Consider the following 15,660-nt stretch of genomic DNA (forward strand, 5'->3'; position numbering starts at 1 on the left):
AAATCCATCCTTTTTTTCCATGGCATTTACCATTTTGTACTATTTAATTTTTGCTTTTTGGCTGGTCCATATACTGAAAGACTGCTGGTATTCTTTTGGGTCCTTGAAATGCCCTCATGTGAGATCTTCTTTGTGTTCCTGGAGCTGGCAAGCCACTTTATCCACCAATTCTGCTTCTTCATCTTTCCATGTCTGGGACCTGGACAACATGGAAGGATGATGGGATATAGTGGGAGAACGTGTAGGGATGGAGGGACCTGAAAAAAATGGTGGGGTGATGGAACATGGAGGATATAGTGAGACATCAAGGAGATGGAGGGCCAGAGGGGTGGTGGAATGGGAGGATGATGAGTCATGAAGGTGTTGAGATGTGGAGAGGATGGACAGATAGTGGGACAGAGATTGTGGGATGTGTAGGGACATAGAGGAAATGGAGTAGTAGAGAAGATATAGGGATGGTGGGATACAGTGGGACAATGGCTCATGGAGGAGATGGAGGGACAGTGAGAAGTGGAGGGTAACAAGCTGGAGGAGACAGGGCTGTTGAGCCAAAGGATGGTGGAATGATCAATAGAGAGGCCAGACAGATGAAAGCATTTGGGACAGAAGGGCAGTGGGTCGTGTAGGTCAATCGAATATGCTGGGTAGTGGGACAGAGCAGTTTGTGGCTAGGAGAAGACTGAGGCCAGAAGCAGCACAAGCTGCAAGTTCAGGAACCAGGAGGTCCCTGAAGGGCTCACCCAGGCTCTGTGCTACATGTGGGGGTACCAGATGCTGCCCCCCACCTCCTGGGGACCCTCCCTCCTCAGTCCTGTATGTGCCCCCAGGCAAATCTCTTCCCAAACACAGATATGAATTGGTGTGAGGCAGGTTGAGATACCCTGTAAGGCAGTTTGAGGTCGAGGTACACCCCATGGGTGAAATCATATTGCACTGTGGGGTGGGATGCAACATCCTGTGGGGTGCACCAGGTTCACATGGGTTGGCAGTCCACAAAAATTTTAGGGTTGGAAGGAACTTCAGATCATCCAGTCCAACCCCCCTGCCAAGGCAGGGTCACCTAGAAAATTTACACAGGAACATGTCCGGTTGGGTTTTGAATGTCTGCAGACAGCGAGACTCCACAGTCTCCTTGGGCAGCCTGTTCCTGTGCTCTGCCACCCTCAATGTAAAGAAGTTCTTCCTCATGTTGAGGTAGAACTTCCTGTTTTTTAGTTTATAGCCATTGCTTCTTGTCCTGTCTCTGGGCACCACTGAAAAGTCTGGCACTATCCTCTGGACACCTGCCTTTGAGATGCATTGATGAGATCCCCTCTGAATTTTCTCTAGACTTAGGCCCAGCCCTCTCAGTCTCTTTCCCTGAAGAGATGCTCCAGATCCCAGATTATTTTCATGGATTCCTGGACCCTCTCCAGTAACTCCTTGTCTTTCTTGTGCTGAGTAGCCCAGAACTGGAACCACAGCAGATATGGCCTCACTATGACTGAATAGAGGGGCAGGGTCATCTCCTTCAACCTGCTGGTCACACACTTCCCAATGCACTCAGGACACTAGCCCTCCTGGCCCCAAGGACACTGCCAATAGTCATAGTCAACTTGTTAGCCACCAAGACTCCTAGGTCCTTCTCCAAAGAGGTGCTCTCTCATCTGATTCAGCAGTGGCCTCATATTTTCCCTAATCTTCTTTTTGCTGCTGATACACCTGTAGAAGCCCTTCTTGTTGTCCTTGATATCCCTTGCTAGATTCAATTCCAAGGTGACTTTGGCCTTCCTTGCTACATCCCTGAATACGCTGACAATGCTCCTATAATACTCCCACGTGGCTTGTCCCTTTTTCCATATCCCATAAATGTCTTCTTTCAAATTTACTAGAAACTTGTATGGGCTCCATCCATATTACAGGTGCCATACAATGGGATAACCCCACCCTCCCAACACAAATCCAAGCCCGCACAAATGGCTGCTGCTCAATGGTTTTTATTGTCTTTCCAAGCTTGGGGGGCTAGGGGGAGTTGGACACTTGGAAGTCTAAATGGGACAGCTGCAAGTTCAGGTAGAATACTTGGGGATCCGGATCGTCACTCTTCATTGAGTCCCTTCTGATAGAGGAGAAAAAGGGGCTGTTGTGGGGCAGCCATGGGGTGGCCCATGAGCCACATGCGGGCAGGGAAAAGTCCCACCTTGGCTCCAATGTCGCGGCTCTTGGCCCGCAGCTTGTTGACCTGGGACTCGGCGATGTCGGCACGCTCCTCTGCCTCATCCAGCTCATGCTGTGCCTTGCGGAACTTGGCCAGGTTGGTGTTGGCCTGTTCCTCCTGAGGGGGTAGGGACACCAGTGAGGCTCCCACACAGCTCTGTCTGGCCTCCTGCCACCCCATCTGCTCTCCATACATCTGACTATTTTATTGCTCCATCTGGCCTACAATAGAAACACCTGTTTCTTCACACATCCCATTTTCAAACCACCCAACCATCTACTCAATGATCCATCCATCCATCCATCCATCCATCCATCCATCCATCCATCCATCATATCTTCCACCCACATGCCTTCCTTCCTTCCTTCCTTCCTTCCTTCCTTCCTTCCTTCCTTCCTTCCTTCCTTCCTTCCTTCCTTCCTTCCTTCCTTCCTTCCTTCCTTCCTTCCTTCCTTCCTTCCTTCCTTCCTTCCTTCCTTCCTTCCTTCCTTCCTTCCTTCCTTCCTCCAACCATTATCTCTCAATCCCACCACCAACCCACCCTCCTGATCCCCTGACACCCCACCCCTTGACAAGTCATCTCAAGGTTGCCAGCTACTCCCCACATCCTCTCCCCCATCCTAAATCCATGCTGTCCCCTCCTGGGGGGTGGTCCCATGGCTGCCCGCCTAATGCTCACCGCCTCCTCTGCCTGTCGCTTGTAGGCTTTGACCTTCATTTGGAGCTTGTCCACGAGGTCTTGGAGCCGGACCATATTTTTACGGTCCTCCTCCGTCTGTAGGGTGAGATACACGTGGATCAGGATCACAACCAGGACCTACCTGCGCTTGGAATCACCACCCGAGCTGCAAGGGTCAGGAGACAGTTAATGATGTTCTTGGGGAGTGGAACCTCTCTAGATCTGGGGGTGGCCTCATTTGGGGAAGCAGGAGGTGGGATGTCTTCTTGATCCTGATGAGGTCCCATCTGAGGTTCTGGATCATAAAAAGACCTCATGGATGCTGGGACACTAAGAGGTGGCCTGGGTGGCTCATGACCCAGACAATATTCTGGATCCCACTACAGTAGCAGACATATATGCAGTGGGTGGTCTAGTATCAAATCTAGACAGGCTATGTCTCTCTGGCCAGCAGGTCAACCATGTTCTAGGTCATGTACAGCGTGAGATATGAAGCCCTATGGCCAAGGGACAGGAACTGACCGGGGCCAGCCCAGGAGACCTACCTGGTAGCTGAGCTCCTTGACACGACGCTCAGACTTGCGGAGACCCTTAATGCTCTCAGCATTGCGCTTCTGCTCAGCCTCCAGCTCATTCTCCAGCTCCCGCACACGAGCCTCCAGCTTCTGCAGCTGCTTCTTGCCCCCTTTGAGGGCCAGCTGCTCGGCCTCATCCAACCTCATCTGCAGGTCCTTGATGGTCTGCTCCATGTTCTTCTTCATCCGCTCCAGATGGGCGCTGGTATCCTGCTCCTTCTTCAGCTCCTCTGCCATCATGGCCGCCTGTCCGAGGAGAGTAGCAAGCAGAGAAAGAGGACCAAAGCATGTTTTCCATCATCCTCCACTGGAAGATGTCCTAGATGCTGGTCCCACCATGGCACTCACATCAGTGATGGCTTTCTTGGCTTTCTCCTCAGCATTCCTGCACTCCTGGATGGCCTCTTCCACCTCTGTCTGCAGCTGGGAGATGTCAGCCTCCATCTTCTTCTTCTGGTTGATGAGGCTGGTGTTCTGGAGTTAGAGGAGAGGATCTCAGGAGGTGTCTCTTGAACTGCTGACCCATCCTTCTTCAACCCCCCAGTACTTAATGCCCCCCTACTCCCTGCCAAATCTGCAGACTTAAAGGATATGGAGCTCTTGGTAACTCAACCCATTAGAAGCCCACACCCATGGATGGAGGTGACCTCTGTCCTTGAAGATATGTGATGTCTCACCTGTGAGTGGAGAAGCTGGACCCTCTCGCTGGCCTCAATCAGCTCCTGCTCAGCCAACTTGCGAGCCCTCTCAGTCTGTTCCACCACTGCCTGCATCTCCTCCAGCTCGGATTGGAGGAGGTTGTTTCTCCTCTCCACAATGGCAATATTCTCCTTCAGGTCTTCATTGGCTCTTACCACATCATCCAGCTGCAGTTGGGTATCCTGTTGGGATAAATAGCATGGACATCAGACAGCAGCTCAGGGGGTTAGGAAGACCTCCTTATAGGTGGGTAATCCCACCTTGAGGTGAGCCTGGGCTCCTTTCAGGTGGGACTGAGCTTCAGCAGCCACGCGGTTGGCATGGCTGAGCTGAATCTCCATTTCATTGAGGTCACCCTCCATCTTCTTCTTCAGCCTCAGGGCCTCATTGCGGCTCCGGGTCTCAGCATCCAGAGAGGTCTGCAGTGAGTCCACCACCCGCAGGTGGTTGCGCTTGGCCTGCTCCATCTCCTCATCCTTCTCGGCCAGCTTGCGCTCATAGTCTGCCTTGACCTGGTTGAACTCCAGTTGGGCCCTCAGGATCTTTCCCTCCTCATGCTCCAGAGAGGCCTGGTGGAGACAGAGAGAAATTAAAGGGACACAGAGAAGACTAGGACAACACTGGACTCATGGAGATGTGATTTGGCTCACCTCAGCCTCTTCCAGTGCAGCTTGGAGCTCCAGTTTCTCAGCATCCAGCTGCTTCCGGACCTTCTCTAATTCATGGATGGTCTTGTGGCTGCCACCCAGCTGCTCCGTCAGGTCCGAGATCTCCTCTGCTCGGATGAGATCTCATCAGACTTGGTGGAAAGTGGGGGAGAACAAGATGGGCACGGGATATACCACAGTCTCACCTTGGAGGTTCTTGTTTTCCCTTTTGAAGGTCTCCAGGTGCTCAAGTGACTCCTCATAGGCATTCTTCAGCTTGAAGAGCTCGGTGCTGAGGGACCTGGCCTCTTTCTGCGATGCCTCCAGCTCCATCTGTGACTCTTCAAACTTTTGTTTCCACTCAGACAGGATCTGGAGCAAAGCAAGGGGTCACCCTCTGTCCCCATGTCTCCCATCTGCTCCTGTCTCACCACTGTGTCCTCCTACCTTATCAAAGTTTCTCTGCTTCTTGTCCAACGCAGCAGCTGCTGCATTTGATCGCTCCACATCTGCCATCAGGTCCTCAATTTCATTTTGCAGCCGGTGCTTGGTCTTCTCCAGGGAGGAACACTTGGCATTGACTGCCTCTACTGCCTCTTCAGCTTCCTGCAGCCGCTGGGCCAGCTTCTTCCTACCGTGGGAGAAAACCTGGATGTGGTGTCCCATGAACCAAGTGGGCCAACTCAAAACTTATTCTACCTGTTCATTGGCTGCGGCTCTGGATTTCTACCATCTCCAGATCCCTATACCTTCTCCAGATTCTTCTAGAATGGAAGGGTGTACACTCTTCCTTGCCTCATAGAGGCTTCCTTTCATGGGGAGATGACTCACTTGGCCTCCTCCAGTTCCTCAGTGCGCTGGATGGCATCTGTCTCATACTTGGTCCTCCACTGTGCCACCTCAGAATTGGCCTTGGAGAGTGAGCGCTGGAGCTCAGCCTTGGCCTCTGTCTCCTCCTCATACTGCTCCCTCAGAAGGTCGCAGTCATGCCGAGCTGACTGGAGGGCATGGGCCAGTGCATTCTTGGCCTGGGAGGGAGAGGCAAGAAGTAGGTGAACTTGACCTATGTGTAGGTCAAACTCAGTAAGCACTGGTGTTTCTCAACCAAACCTTCTCTAGATCATCCCAACCAAATTCAGCACATCTAGACCCAGAGCAATCTTTTCTCAACCAAACCTTCTCTAGGATCATCCCAACCAAATTCACCACATTTAGACCCAGAGCAATCTATCTCTAGTCTGGCCCATAGACCCTCTAGTCTCATCCAGTGCCACCCAACTGCCCATAGACCAACCCAGCTGCTTCAGAACTGACCTGCTCTGCCCTACCTCTCAGCTCTTAGACCAATGCAACCCCACTCAACCACTCTTAGATGCAACCACCCCACTGAACTGGCCTGAACTTGACTTCCATTTGGTGCTACCACCATAAGGGTGAAGGACACCTTGTCTTGTGGCCCTCCTGGAGACCCTATCAGTCATCCCACACACCTCACCTTCATCTCCTCCTCCAGCTGCCTCTTCAAGTCCTCCATCTGCTGGGTGTATGACTGCTTGCCCCTAGTTAATTGAGAGACAAGGGCCTCCTTTTCCTCCAGCTGGCGGGACAGCTCTCCTGCAGAGGTAGGGCAGGTTTTCAAGGGTGTGGCAGGGATTGAAGATGTGGGGCAGGGACTGAGGATGTGGGGTGAGGGGTATGGTGGGTTAGGGTTCGCACCATTCTCAGTCTGGAGTTTGGCTCGTTGGGTGCTGGTGTCGTTGAGGACTCGTTGTGTCTCCTCCAGCTTGGCCCGGTGTTCAGCTGCCTGGTCCTCCATGGTGCGAGAGATCTTCTCCATGCCCACCTTGGAGGAGGAAAGAATGGAGGGGAGGAATGAAGCAGGAGAATGATGCCCATGCTGGAGATAAGATGTCTACCTTGGCCTCCTTCTACCTTGGCCTTTATCAGTTGCTCCATGTTGGAGCTGAGGTCATCCAGCTCCAGTTTGAGCTCACTCTTCTCCTTCTCCAGTTTCTGCTTGACGCGCTGTAAGTTGTCAATCTGCTCGCTGAGCTCGGCCACACTGTCAGCGTGCTTCTTGCGCAGCGCAGCAGCCGTGGCCTCATGCTGCAGCGTGGCCTCTTCCAGGTCCCGCCGCATCTTCTGGAACTCTGCCTCCCTCTTCTTGTTGAGCTCGATCTGCACTGAAGTGACACCACCTGCCTCCTCCAGACGCTCGCTGATCTCCTCCAGCTCCCGTGACAGGTCTGAGCGCAGCTTCTCTACCTTGGCTCTGCCTGTCCTCTCTGCTTCCAACTCCTCCTCCAGCTCCTCAATTCGCGCCTGTACTCCAGGGATGGAGCTACTGTCAGCAGACTTGGCTCCACCCAACTCCTCCACTCAACTCAACCAATTGTGGTGACTTTTCAACCCAACTCATCCCAATAAGCTGAAAGCTCTTCAGCACATGCCAGACATTTGAACATTTGTAAAACCAACTGGAAACTCCTAAACTCAGCCTAACCAGATAAAGACTCTTCACCTCAACCCAAACAGCTGAAGGCTCTCCAGTCCAGCCCAAATAAGCAGAGAATAGATCCCTCACCTGCAGCTCTTTCAGCTTCTTCTGGAGCTGCAGAGCCAGAGCCTGCTCATCCTCAACTTTGCTGTTCTGCTGGTTGATCTCAAATTCTTTCCTGCAAATGAAAGCAGTTAGCAGTGAGGTCCCTGCCCTTGTCCCCAGTTTATACTGGGGAAAGAGAACCATCTTTACTTCTTGAGCTTCTCCTCCAGCTGCTGCTTGTCATTCTCCAGGTCCATGATGTTCTCCTGGGTCAGCTTCAAGTCGCCTTCCAGCTTCCTTTTGGCCCGTTCCAGGTCCATCCGGACCTTCTTCTCCTGTTCCAGGGAGCCTTCAAGCTGTGTGGAAACATGGAAATGGGGGGAAACCTCAGTTTTCCATCATATCTGTCCCAGAAAGCTCCTTAGCACTATCATGGTAGGACCAGACCACACTCACATCATCCACTTGCTGTTCCATCTTGAGTTTGGCCTTTGTCAGGGTGTTGACTTTGTCTTCCTCTGCCTGCAGGTCATCCAGCGTCTGCTGGTGAGATTCTTGCAGGGCCTTCTTTTCCTTTGTTAGCTTTGCAATGGTTTCATCCAGCCCAGCCATCTCCTCTGTGAGGTTCTTGACCTGAAGGAGGAGAAACACTAGGCCTCCAGCTTGGTACCAGAGGTAGGGCAAAGCTGTGTGGCGCTGCTGTTGTCCTTGGCCAATGAGGCAACTGCAGTGGTAGAGAACCCAAAGGATATTGAGTCTTCCTGGAGCCCAGATCAACTAGCCGTGGATGTCCTCAACCCCACACAACCAGGTTGTGTTGACCCAACTCCCCAAAACTTAAGGTCAAGGCCTCTCTCCACCCTCACCTTGTTCTCAGTGGCATGTTTCTCCTTCTCCACCTTGGCCAGAGTCAGCTCTAGATCATCAATATCCTTTTTCAGCTCTGAACACTCATCCTCCAGCTTTCTCTTCCTAGCTGTCAGCTCTGCGTTCATCTCTTCCTCATCTTCCAGTCGCTCTGTCAGCTCCTTCACCTTGGCCTCCAGCTGGATCTTGTTCTTGATCAGCTGGTCACAGCGCTCCTCAGCATCATTGAGGTTGTCCTGCTCCTGTATTGGAGTGGTAGATGAAGTAGGTTGGTCCTGGAGGGTTGTTGGTCACCTCCCTGACATGTTTTTTTGGGGCAGTCTCACTCACAGCCTGCACTTGGAGCTGAAGGTCATTCTTCTCCTGCAGCATGGAGACCATCTTCTCCTCCAGCTCTTTGCGCCGGGTCTCCGACTTCTCCAGGGCCTCCTTCAGCCTCCCAAACTCTTCCTTCATGTTCTAAAGCAAAGCCCAGGAGACCAGTAGCTATATCAAATCCCCTCCATCCATCAAGCACACCCAACCCATTCTGGATCCCAAGCTGCCTGTCTCATCACCCCCTCCCACCTGCATCTCTTTCTCCGTCTCAGCACTCTTCAACAAGGGCTTGATCTTGAAGTAGAGCTTCATCCAAGGCCAGTTCTTCACCCCCATGAAGGCCCTGATGTTCCACTGGATCACCAGCAGTGAATCCCTAGAATAGTGACACAGATGCCACTACACCACAAATCTGGTGACCCACTAGACGTCCTTTCTCAAGGAGAAAGACCCTTCCCCTCTCACCGGCGCTCCAGGATCTTCTTGAATTCAATGCGCATGAGCTGCCCTCGGGCCTGAGCCTGGATGCGGGTAATGATGCGGGAGAGGCGCTCATCCCGCATCTCCTCCAGAAGTCCCAGCAGCCCAGCCTTGAAGAAGACCTGATGGAGGAAGGAGGCAAATGAGAGGATGAATTGGTTGGGAAGAGTTTGTGGACAGATGGATGGGTTAATGGGTTGTTGGGGGAATGAAGCGATGGATGATGGGGTGGATAGGCAGATGGACACATCAGTGGTGAGACCATGGGGTCCACATGACCCCATGGGTGGTAGGACCATGGAGACACCATGTGCCCTTACCTTGGTGTGTCCAAATTTGTACTGGTTGTGGTCAATGTCAATGGATCCCAGAAGCTTCTCAGCACCCTTGCGGCTGTCAATGAACTGCCCCTCAGGGATGGCAGCAGGGTTCAGGATGCGGTACCTGGTGACCAGAGAGGACATGAAAACCCTGAGGTCAGCCCCAGTCGCTTTGTCCAACACCTCCTCATATCTCTGTGCCTACCGCTGACGGAAGTCCCCATAGAGGATGCGATTGGGGAAGCCCTTGCGGCAGATGCGGATGCCCTCTAGCACCCCATTGCAGCGCAGCTGATGCATTACCAGGGGATTGTCCATCACACCTGACAGTGGGTTAGAGGGGTGGTGTCAGCCACAAGCCACACCTACCACCCTTTTCCCTGCCCTCAGCCCTGCCCTTTGCTCACCCGGCTCCTTCCGCTCATTGGGGATGATACAGCGGACGAAGTGAGGGTGAGTGGTCTTGAGGTTGGCCATCAGCTTGTTGAGGTTCTCCTGTTGAGGGAGGAAGGAGAGAAGAAGCTAATGAGAGAGCAAGAGAGGGTCTGTGGGACTGAAGGGCTGATCCACCAATCAGGAGGTTGTCCTCTCACTGCCCCAAACTGGGTCCACTATGTAGGTCCCTCACCCGATGCAGTGCTGAGACGGTCTGAAAGGAGGAACCTTTCTTCTTGGCTCCTTTCCCCTTCCCTCCATCACCACCTGCAGAGAAGAGGGGTAGGGTAACACAGGAAAGAGGGTGACTAGTGGACAGTAGTCTTCTCCATCAACTCATCCCTCCGTCACCCCATCATCCATTCACCCACCAGCATCTGCTCCAGCATAGTTGGAGAAGAGGTTGGCCAAGAGCTTCAGGGCTGATTTCTGGTAGAGCCCCACCACTGTCTCATTCAGGGGGTCCTTGTTCTTCTCCAGCCACCCAATGATGTTGTAGTCCACTGTGCCAGCATAGTGGACAAGAGAGAAATGTGCCTCTGGCTTCCCCTTGACATTGCGTGGCTTCCCAAAGTTGGCCGACTTGCCCAGGTGATTATCAAAGAGCTTGGCCTTGAAGGTCATGTCCGAAGCTTTGGGAAACATGCACTCCTCCTCCAGGATGGACATGATCCCCATGGGCTAGGAAGAAAAGTCATGGTGGAGGACACCAAGCACAACCCAGCTGACCAACTCTGGGGCCCCTGGCAGGCTCCAGCTGGAAAGGGCCCTTCCCCCGAAGTCCCTTCAGCCCCCACGAGACCCTGGGGGAGGTTGTACCTTCTCAATGAGGTCAATGCAGGCCTGGAGGTCCATGCCAAAGTCAATGAACTCCCACTCAATGCCCTCCTTCTTGTATTCCTCCTGCTCCAGCACAAACATGTGGTGGTTAAAAAACTGCTGCAGCTTCTCATTGGTGAAGTTGATGCAGAGCTGCTCGAAGCTGTTGAACTGGAGTAGGAGAGAGGAGATGAAGTTAACTGGATCAACTCAACACCTAACAAGGTCAACAGAATGCTCGATGAGATTCATAGGTGAACCTAAGCCCCAAATGGGTCAACAGAATGCCCAGTAGTATCAATGAATTATCAAGAGGATCAACACAACCTCGAAGAGGACAAATACCCTGCCACCCCCTCAGTCCTCACATCAAAGATCTCAAATCCAGCAATGTCCAGCACACCGATGAAGTACTGCCTTGGCTGCTTGGTGTCCAGGGAGTTGTTGATCCTCACCACCATCCAGTTGAACATCTTCTCATATACAGCCTTGGCCAAGGCCCCAATTGAGTAGTACACCTGCTGGACATTCTGCCCCTTGGTGACATACTCATTGCCCACCTTCACCCGGGGGTGACACAACCCCTTGAGAAGATCAGCTGAGTTCAGCCCCATCAAGTAGGCTGACTTGTCAGCATCTGCAGAGCATCAAGAAAAAGACATGCTGTCAGTTTCTACCTTACCTGGTGACCCCAAGACCTATGTCATCCCGTACCCACTCACCTTCAGTACCATCTGGTTCTGCCTGCTCTTCCCGTTGCTTCTGCTTGAACTTCATGTTGCCAAAGTGCATGATGGCACCCGTCAGCTTGTAGACACCAGCCTTCTCCTCAGCCGTGAAGCCCAGGACATCAAAAGCGCTCTGGGTGATAGGTGGAGGTGGGTGGGAGAGGGCCTTGCCACCAGTTGTGGTCATGGCTCTCTGCTGGCCACCATTTATGTCTCTCTGCCCTTCCAGCTCATCAACTCCTCCATCCATCTGCAGACTCATCTACCCATGGACTCACCCATTATGGATTCACCCATCTATCCATCCATCTGAGGACTCATATATCCATGGATCTGTCTGTCCATCCATCCATGGATCCATCCAAACATCTGAGGACTACATCCATCCATTTACCTATCCATGGACTCTTCTAACCATGAATCCATCCATCCATCCATGGACTTATGCATTCACCATTAACTCCATCCACGCATCCATAGACTCATCTATCTGTTTGAGGACTTGTTCACTCATGGACACATCTGTCCACCTAAGTACTCCCCCATTTGTTTTTATCTCCACCCACAACCTCCTCCACCCCCTGCCTCCTGTCCTACCTTCTATCTCTCACTCCACATCATCCCACTACACCAACCCACCATCTTTCACCCTTCCTATCCTCCACCTCTTATCCTTATGCTCCTTCTCTCCTCCACCCACCCATCCATCTTCTACTATCTCAACCATCCACCTGGCACTTCACCTTCAATTCATCATGGGGATGTCCACCTGCCCACCCCACCACTTACATCGGTTGCCAACAGCTCTTCAGAGTCATCAATGGATGCCACAGTCACCTCTCCTTGGGAGACATAACTGTAGTCATAGGGGTTGTTCGTGATTAGAAGCATCTCTGTTCCGTGAGCCCAGGATAGAGAGAAAAACTGAGCATTTGCACTGGCTAAACAGCCCCAAATCATCCTCAATTGCCCGAGAAAGGAGCAGAGAATTGGAGGAGAGAGGAAGTGGAAGACTCAAGGCCAAGCACCCTACTCACCCAGCAGCTCTGGCTTCTTGTTGGAGAGGATCTGGTAAAAGATGTGGTAGTTCCTCTCAGCCTTCAGCTGGAAAATTACACGGGATTTCTCCAGGAGGTCTGAGGTGGGTATGGAAAGAGGAGGATGGAGGTTGAGGTGAGGAGATGGATTGAGATATGGAGAGATGGATGGTAGGATGAGGAGATGGAAAAGGAGGGGTATCTGGATAGCAGGATGAGGAGATGGAGGGAGGAAGAGAGGAAAATGGAAAGTCAGATGGATAGTGGGATGTGATGATAGATCCATCAACGATGAAGACAGATGAAGTGATGGACATGGGTGAAGGAGAGGCAGGCAAGGAAAGAGGGAAGGGACAAGGAGATGGAGGGACAAAGAATTGGAGATGGAGGGTCAGGTCAATGGTGGGATAAGGAGATGGAGATGAAGAGGTGACTGGATGGAGGGAGGAAGGGAGATATGTATGGATGAATGGAGTTCCTGGGTGGATGGATGATGTTCATGGGTGGATGGAGGAGTCCATACATGGATGAGTCCTAGGATGGATGAATAAATCCATGGATAGATAAGTCCATGGATGGGTGGATAATGGACTACAAGACATCCTCTCACTGGGCTCTCAACACACTCACAGGTCTCAATGTCAGCTGATGCCAACTTCCCGGTGGCCCCAAAATGGATCCGGATGAACTTCCCCTGGGAAAGCAGTGGCAGGAGGTGGAGGTGGCTGCCTTCATGCAGCTGATCCCACACCATAGACCCTGTCCCCAAACTTCCCCACAGACCCTTCCTCATACAACCCACCCCCATCACTCACAAATCGGGAGGAGTTGTCATTGCGGAGGGTCTTGGCATTGCCGAAGGCCTCCAAGGCAGGGTTGGCCTGGATGATCTGGTCCTCTAGGGTGCCCTGGATGGGGTGGGACAATGCAGGGTGTGGATACCACTGGGGTACACTCTCTGCCAAGGGTACATGGACTGAAGAACTCACCTTGCTGCTATTGGTCACCTCCTTCTTGCGGTCACCAATGGCAGCAATGCTGGCAAAGTATTGGATGACCCTCTTGGTGTTGACTGTCTTCCCCGCCCCGGATTCTCCGCTGGGGAGCAACAGTGAGATATCGGATAAACACCTGGTGTGTCCTTCATCCCACCCCACTGCTATGGGGCAGGGCTGGACAAAGCAGGGCCTTACGTGATGAGGATGGACTGGTTCTCTCGGTCTGCCAAGAAAAAGAGAGGTGCAATGAAGTTGGGAAACATACTTGGGGTCTTGGGGTTGAGGCTGAAGTTCTCCATCCTCCCAGAAGAGAACCACTTCTAAGTCAGGAGCCATTTTTTGGAGTGGAGTCTGCTAGTTTGAGATCCTCACAGGACATCCTTACCTGTCAGCATGTTCTGGTAGGCATTGTCAGAGATGGAGAAGATGTGGGGTGGAGCTTCACTCCGCTTCTTTCCCCGGTAGGCAGCCACCACCTCGGCATTGTAGACAGGCAACCACTTATAGGGGTTGACTGTCACACAGAAGAGCCCAGAGTAGGTCTGGTGAAAAAGGCAGGTGGGTCAGAACCAGGAGGTGGCACCCCACCAGCTGGGAACATCCTAGGTCTAGGTGGCCCAAGGGATGTGGTGACAGGATGTCCTGATCTTGGTTGTCTGAAAAGGGGCTTGAGAAGGCACATCTTGGGTCTGGGTGGCCCACAACATGCAGAGATCTTGTGTCAGGCCCAAGGGATCTGGGGATGGGACATATTATGTCCTATCAAGAGGTCTATTGAACTGACATCTTGGATCTGGTAGCCAAAGGGGCCAGGGGATGCAACATCTCAGATGTTGATGGTTGAGACATTCTAGAAATGGGATATTTTGGGTCTGGGTGGCTCAAGGGAGCTGGAGAAGGGCTACCAGGTTCTAGGTGTCCCAAAGTCCGTGAAAAAGCCACACCAGGCTTTAGGTGGCCCATAGATTCTCTGGAAGCCCCATCTGGTACTAGGTATCCCATAGAGCTTTAGGGAAAGGTCACTAGTTTCCATCCACCCCCATAGGCTGTGAGGAAGGCCTCGCCTACTTCCCAGGTGCTCCAGGGGCTTGTGGGAAGGCTCACATAGATCAACCAAGAGGCATAGCGCTCCTTGAGGTTGTAGAGGACAGCAGGCTCATGGAGGAAGGTCAGCATTGCCATGTCCTCAATCTTGTCAAATTTGGGGGGATTCTGCTGGTGAATGTCAGCTTCCTTCACCATCACCGTCTGGGGGGAATGGGGAGACATGGGGGTGTGTGTTGGGAGATGTCCATGGCTTAGGGGGTGCCTCGTGGGGTAGGGGGTGCTCCATTGGTAGGATTTCTTCCATGGTTGAGAGGGGTCTCCTATGGTTTGGGGGGTACCCCCCATTGGTTATGAGACTTCAATGGGTCAGGACCACCACTACTATCAGCCTGGTTTCCCCCTCCTCCATTTGCTCTCCCCCAAATCTTCAACCCCCCCTCCCTCCTTTAACCCCTCCCCCATTAATTTCATCCCATTAATCCCTCCCTCCTTAACTCTTCACCCCCCTAATTCCCACCAACCTCTCATCCCCCATGATGCCCAACCCCCTCTTTTTTCCCCCACCAGTCACCCCCTATACCCCCACTTGCCATCAACCCTTCCCATCCTTAACCCCTGCTTCCATTACCCTCTCACCCCCATTAATACTTTGCCCCATATGGCTCCTTGCCCCCCTCCCCTCACCCCCCATCCCCCAGTTGCCCACCTCTCCCAGCTCAGTCTGGACGGTGGCCTCCCCTCCTTGCCGCCCCATCACCCGTCCCCGAACGAACTCCTCCCGGGGGTGGGGGACAAAGCACTCGCTACGGGGGTCGAAGGGTCTGGTCTGTGCTGCCAGCCGCTCCCGCTCCCCGGGCCGCAGGAAGGGGGCTGCTGCCCCCAGCGCTGCCAGCACTGCGTCCGCCATCCTGCCCCACACAGACAGGGACCCTGCATCACCTCGGGGGCTGTGAGGCTGTGCCCACAGGGTCTCGCCCCTTGTTCCATGGCTCCACACAACCCCATTGGCCAGAGTCCATTGCCATGCATGGGCCCCTGTAGCCATGCCCAGACCCCTATGGCTGTGGCAGACACTAGAGCCAGACACAGAGCTTTGCAGCTGTGCACAGCCCCATGCATGGGTCCCTACAGATGTGCAGGGAGCCCTATAACCCTCTGCAGACCCATGTAGTCATGCACTGCCCCATGACCAGACTCCTGTAGTGATTCAGTGGCTCCCTGCAGGGACCCCTACAGCCATTAAAGGACACCTAATAGTGATGCACAGGACCT

General features: G+C 52.9%; 1 protein-coding gene across 1 annotated transcript; it reads right to left on the bottom strand.

Annotated features, from left to right (window-relative positions):
* Positions 1 to 1,926: 1,926 nt before the first annotated feature.
* LOC137477344 (myosin-6) lies at positions 1,927 to 15,295 on the bottom strand. The gene is made up of 38 exons (XM_068196286.1): positions 15,095 to 15,295; positions 14,446 to 14,589; positions 13,727 to 13,883; positions 13,537 to 13,564; positions 13,333 to 13,441; positions 13,159 to 13,251; positions 12,974 to 13,037; positions 12,344 to 12,442; positions 12,096 to 12,199; positions 11,301 to 11,439; positions 10,947 to 11,215; positions 10,579 to 10,749; positions 10,131 to 10,440; positions 9,953 to 10,026; positions 9,732 to 9,819; positions 9,530 to 9,647; positions 9,325 to 9,448; positions 8,990 to 9,126; positions 8,774 to 8,900; positions 8,537 to 8,665; positions 8,206 to 8,448; positions 7,796 to 7,972; positions 7,550 to 7,695; positions 7,382 to 7,472; positions 6,730 to 7,119; positions 6,514 to 6,640; positions 6,293 to 6,411; positions 5,629 to 5,825; positions 5,245 to 5,428; positions 5,004 to 5,169; positions 4,801 to 4,925; positions 4,411 to 4,719; positions 4,129 to 4,332; positions 3,800 to 3,925; positions 3,422 to 3,697; positions 2,877 to 2,972; positions 2,180 to 2,314; positions 1,927 to 2,098 (listed from the first exon to the last, which is right to left on the bottom strand). Exons 1-38 carry the CDS (start codon positions 15,293 to 15,295, stop codon positions 2,078 to 2,080), a joined length of 5,817 nt encoding a protein of 1,938 aa, XP_068052387.1. The 3' UTR covers positions 1,927 to 2,077.
* Between the last annotated feature and the right edge of the window lie 365 nt (positions 15,296 to 15,660).

The sequence above is a fragment of the Anomalospiza imberbis genome, chromosome 1 (assembly GCF_031753505.1).
Source record: "Anomalospiza imberbis isolate Cuckoo-Finch-1a 21T00152 chromosome 1, ASM3175350v1, whole genome shotgun sequence".
NCBI classification, from domain to species: Eukaryota; Metazoa; Chordata; class Aves; order Passeriformes; family Viduidae; genus Anomalospiza; species Anomalospiza imberbis.

Coding starts and splice junctions, on each gene's coding strand:
- LOC137477344 (XM_068196286.1), bottom strand. CDS start 15,295: ATGGCGGACGCAGTGCTGGCAGCGCTGGGGGCAGCAGCCCCCTTCCTG. Junction 13,884..14,445: donor ATGCCTCTTGGTTGATCTAT/GTGAGCCTTCCC, acceptor CTTTTTCACCAG/ACCTACTCTGGGCTCTTCTG. Junction 9,127..9,324: donor ACAAATTTGGACACACCAAG/GTAAGGGCACAT, acceptor TTCCTCCATCAG/GTCTTCTTCAAGGCTGGGCT.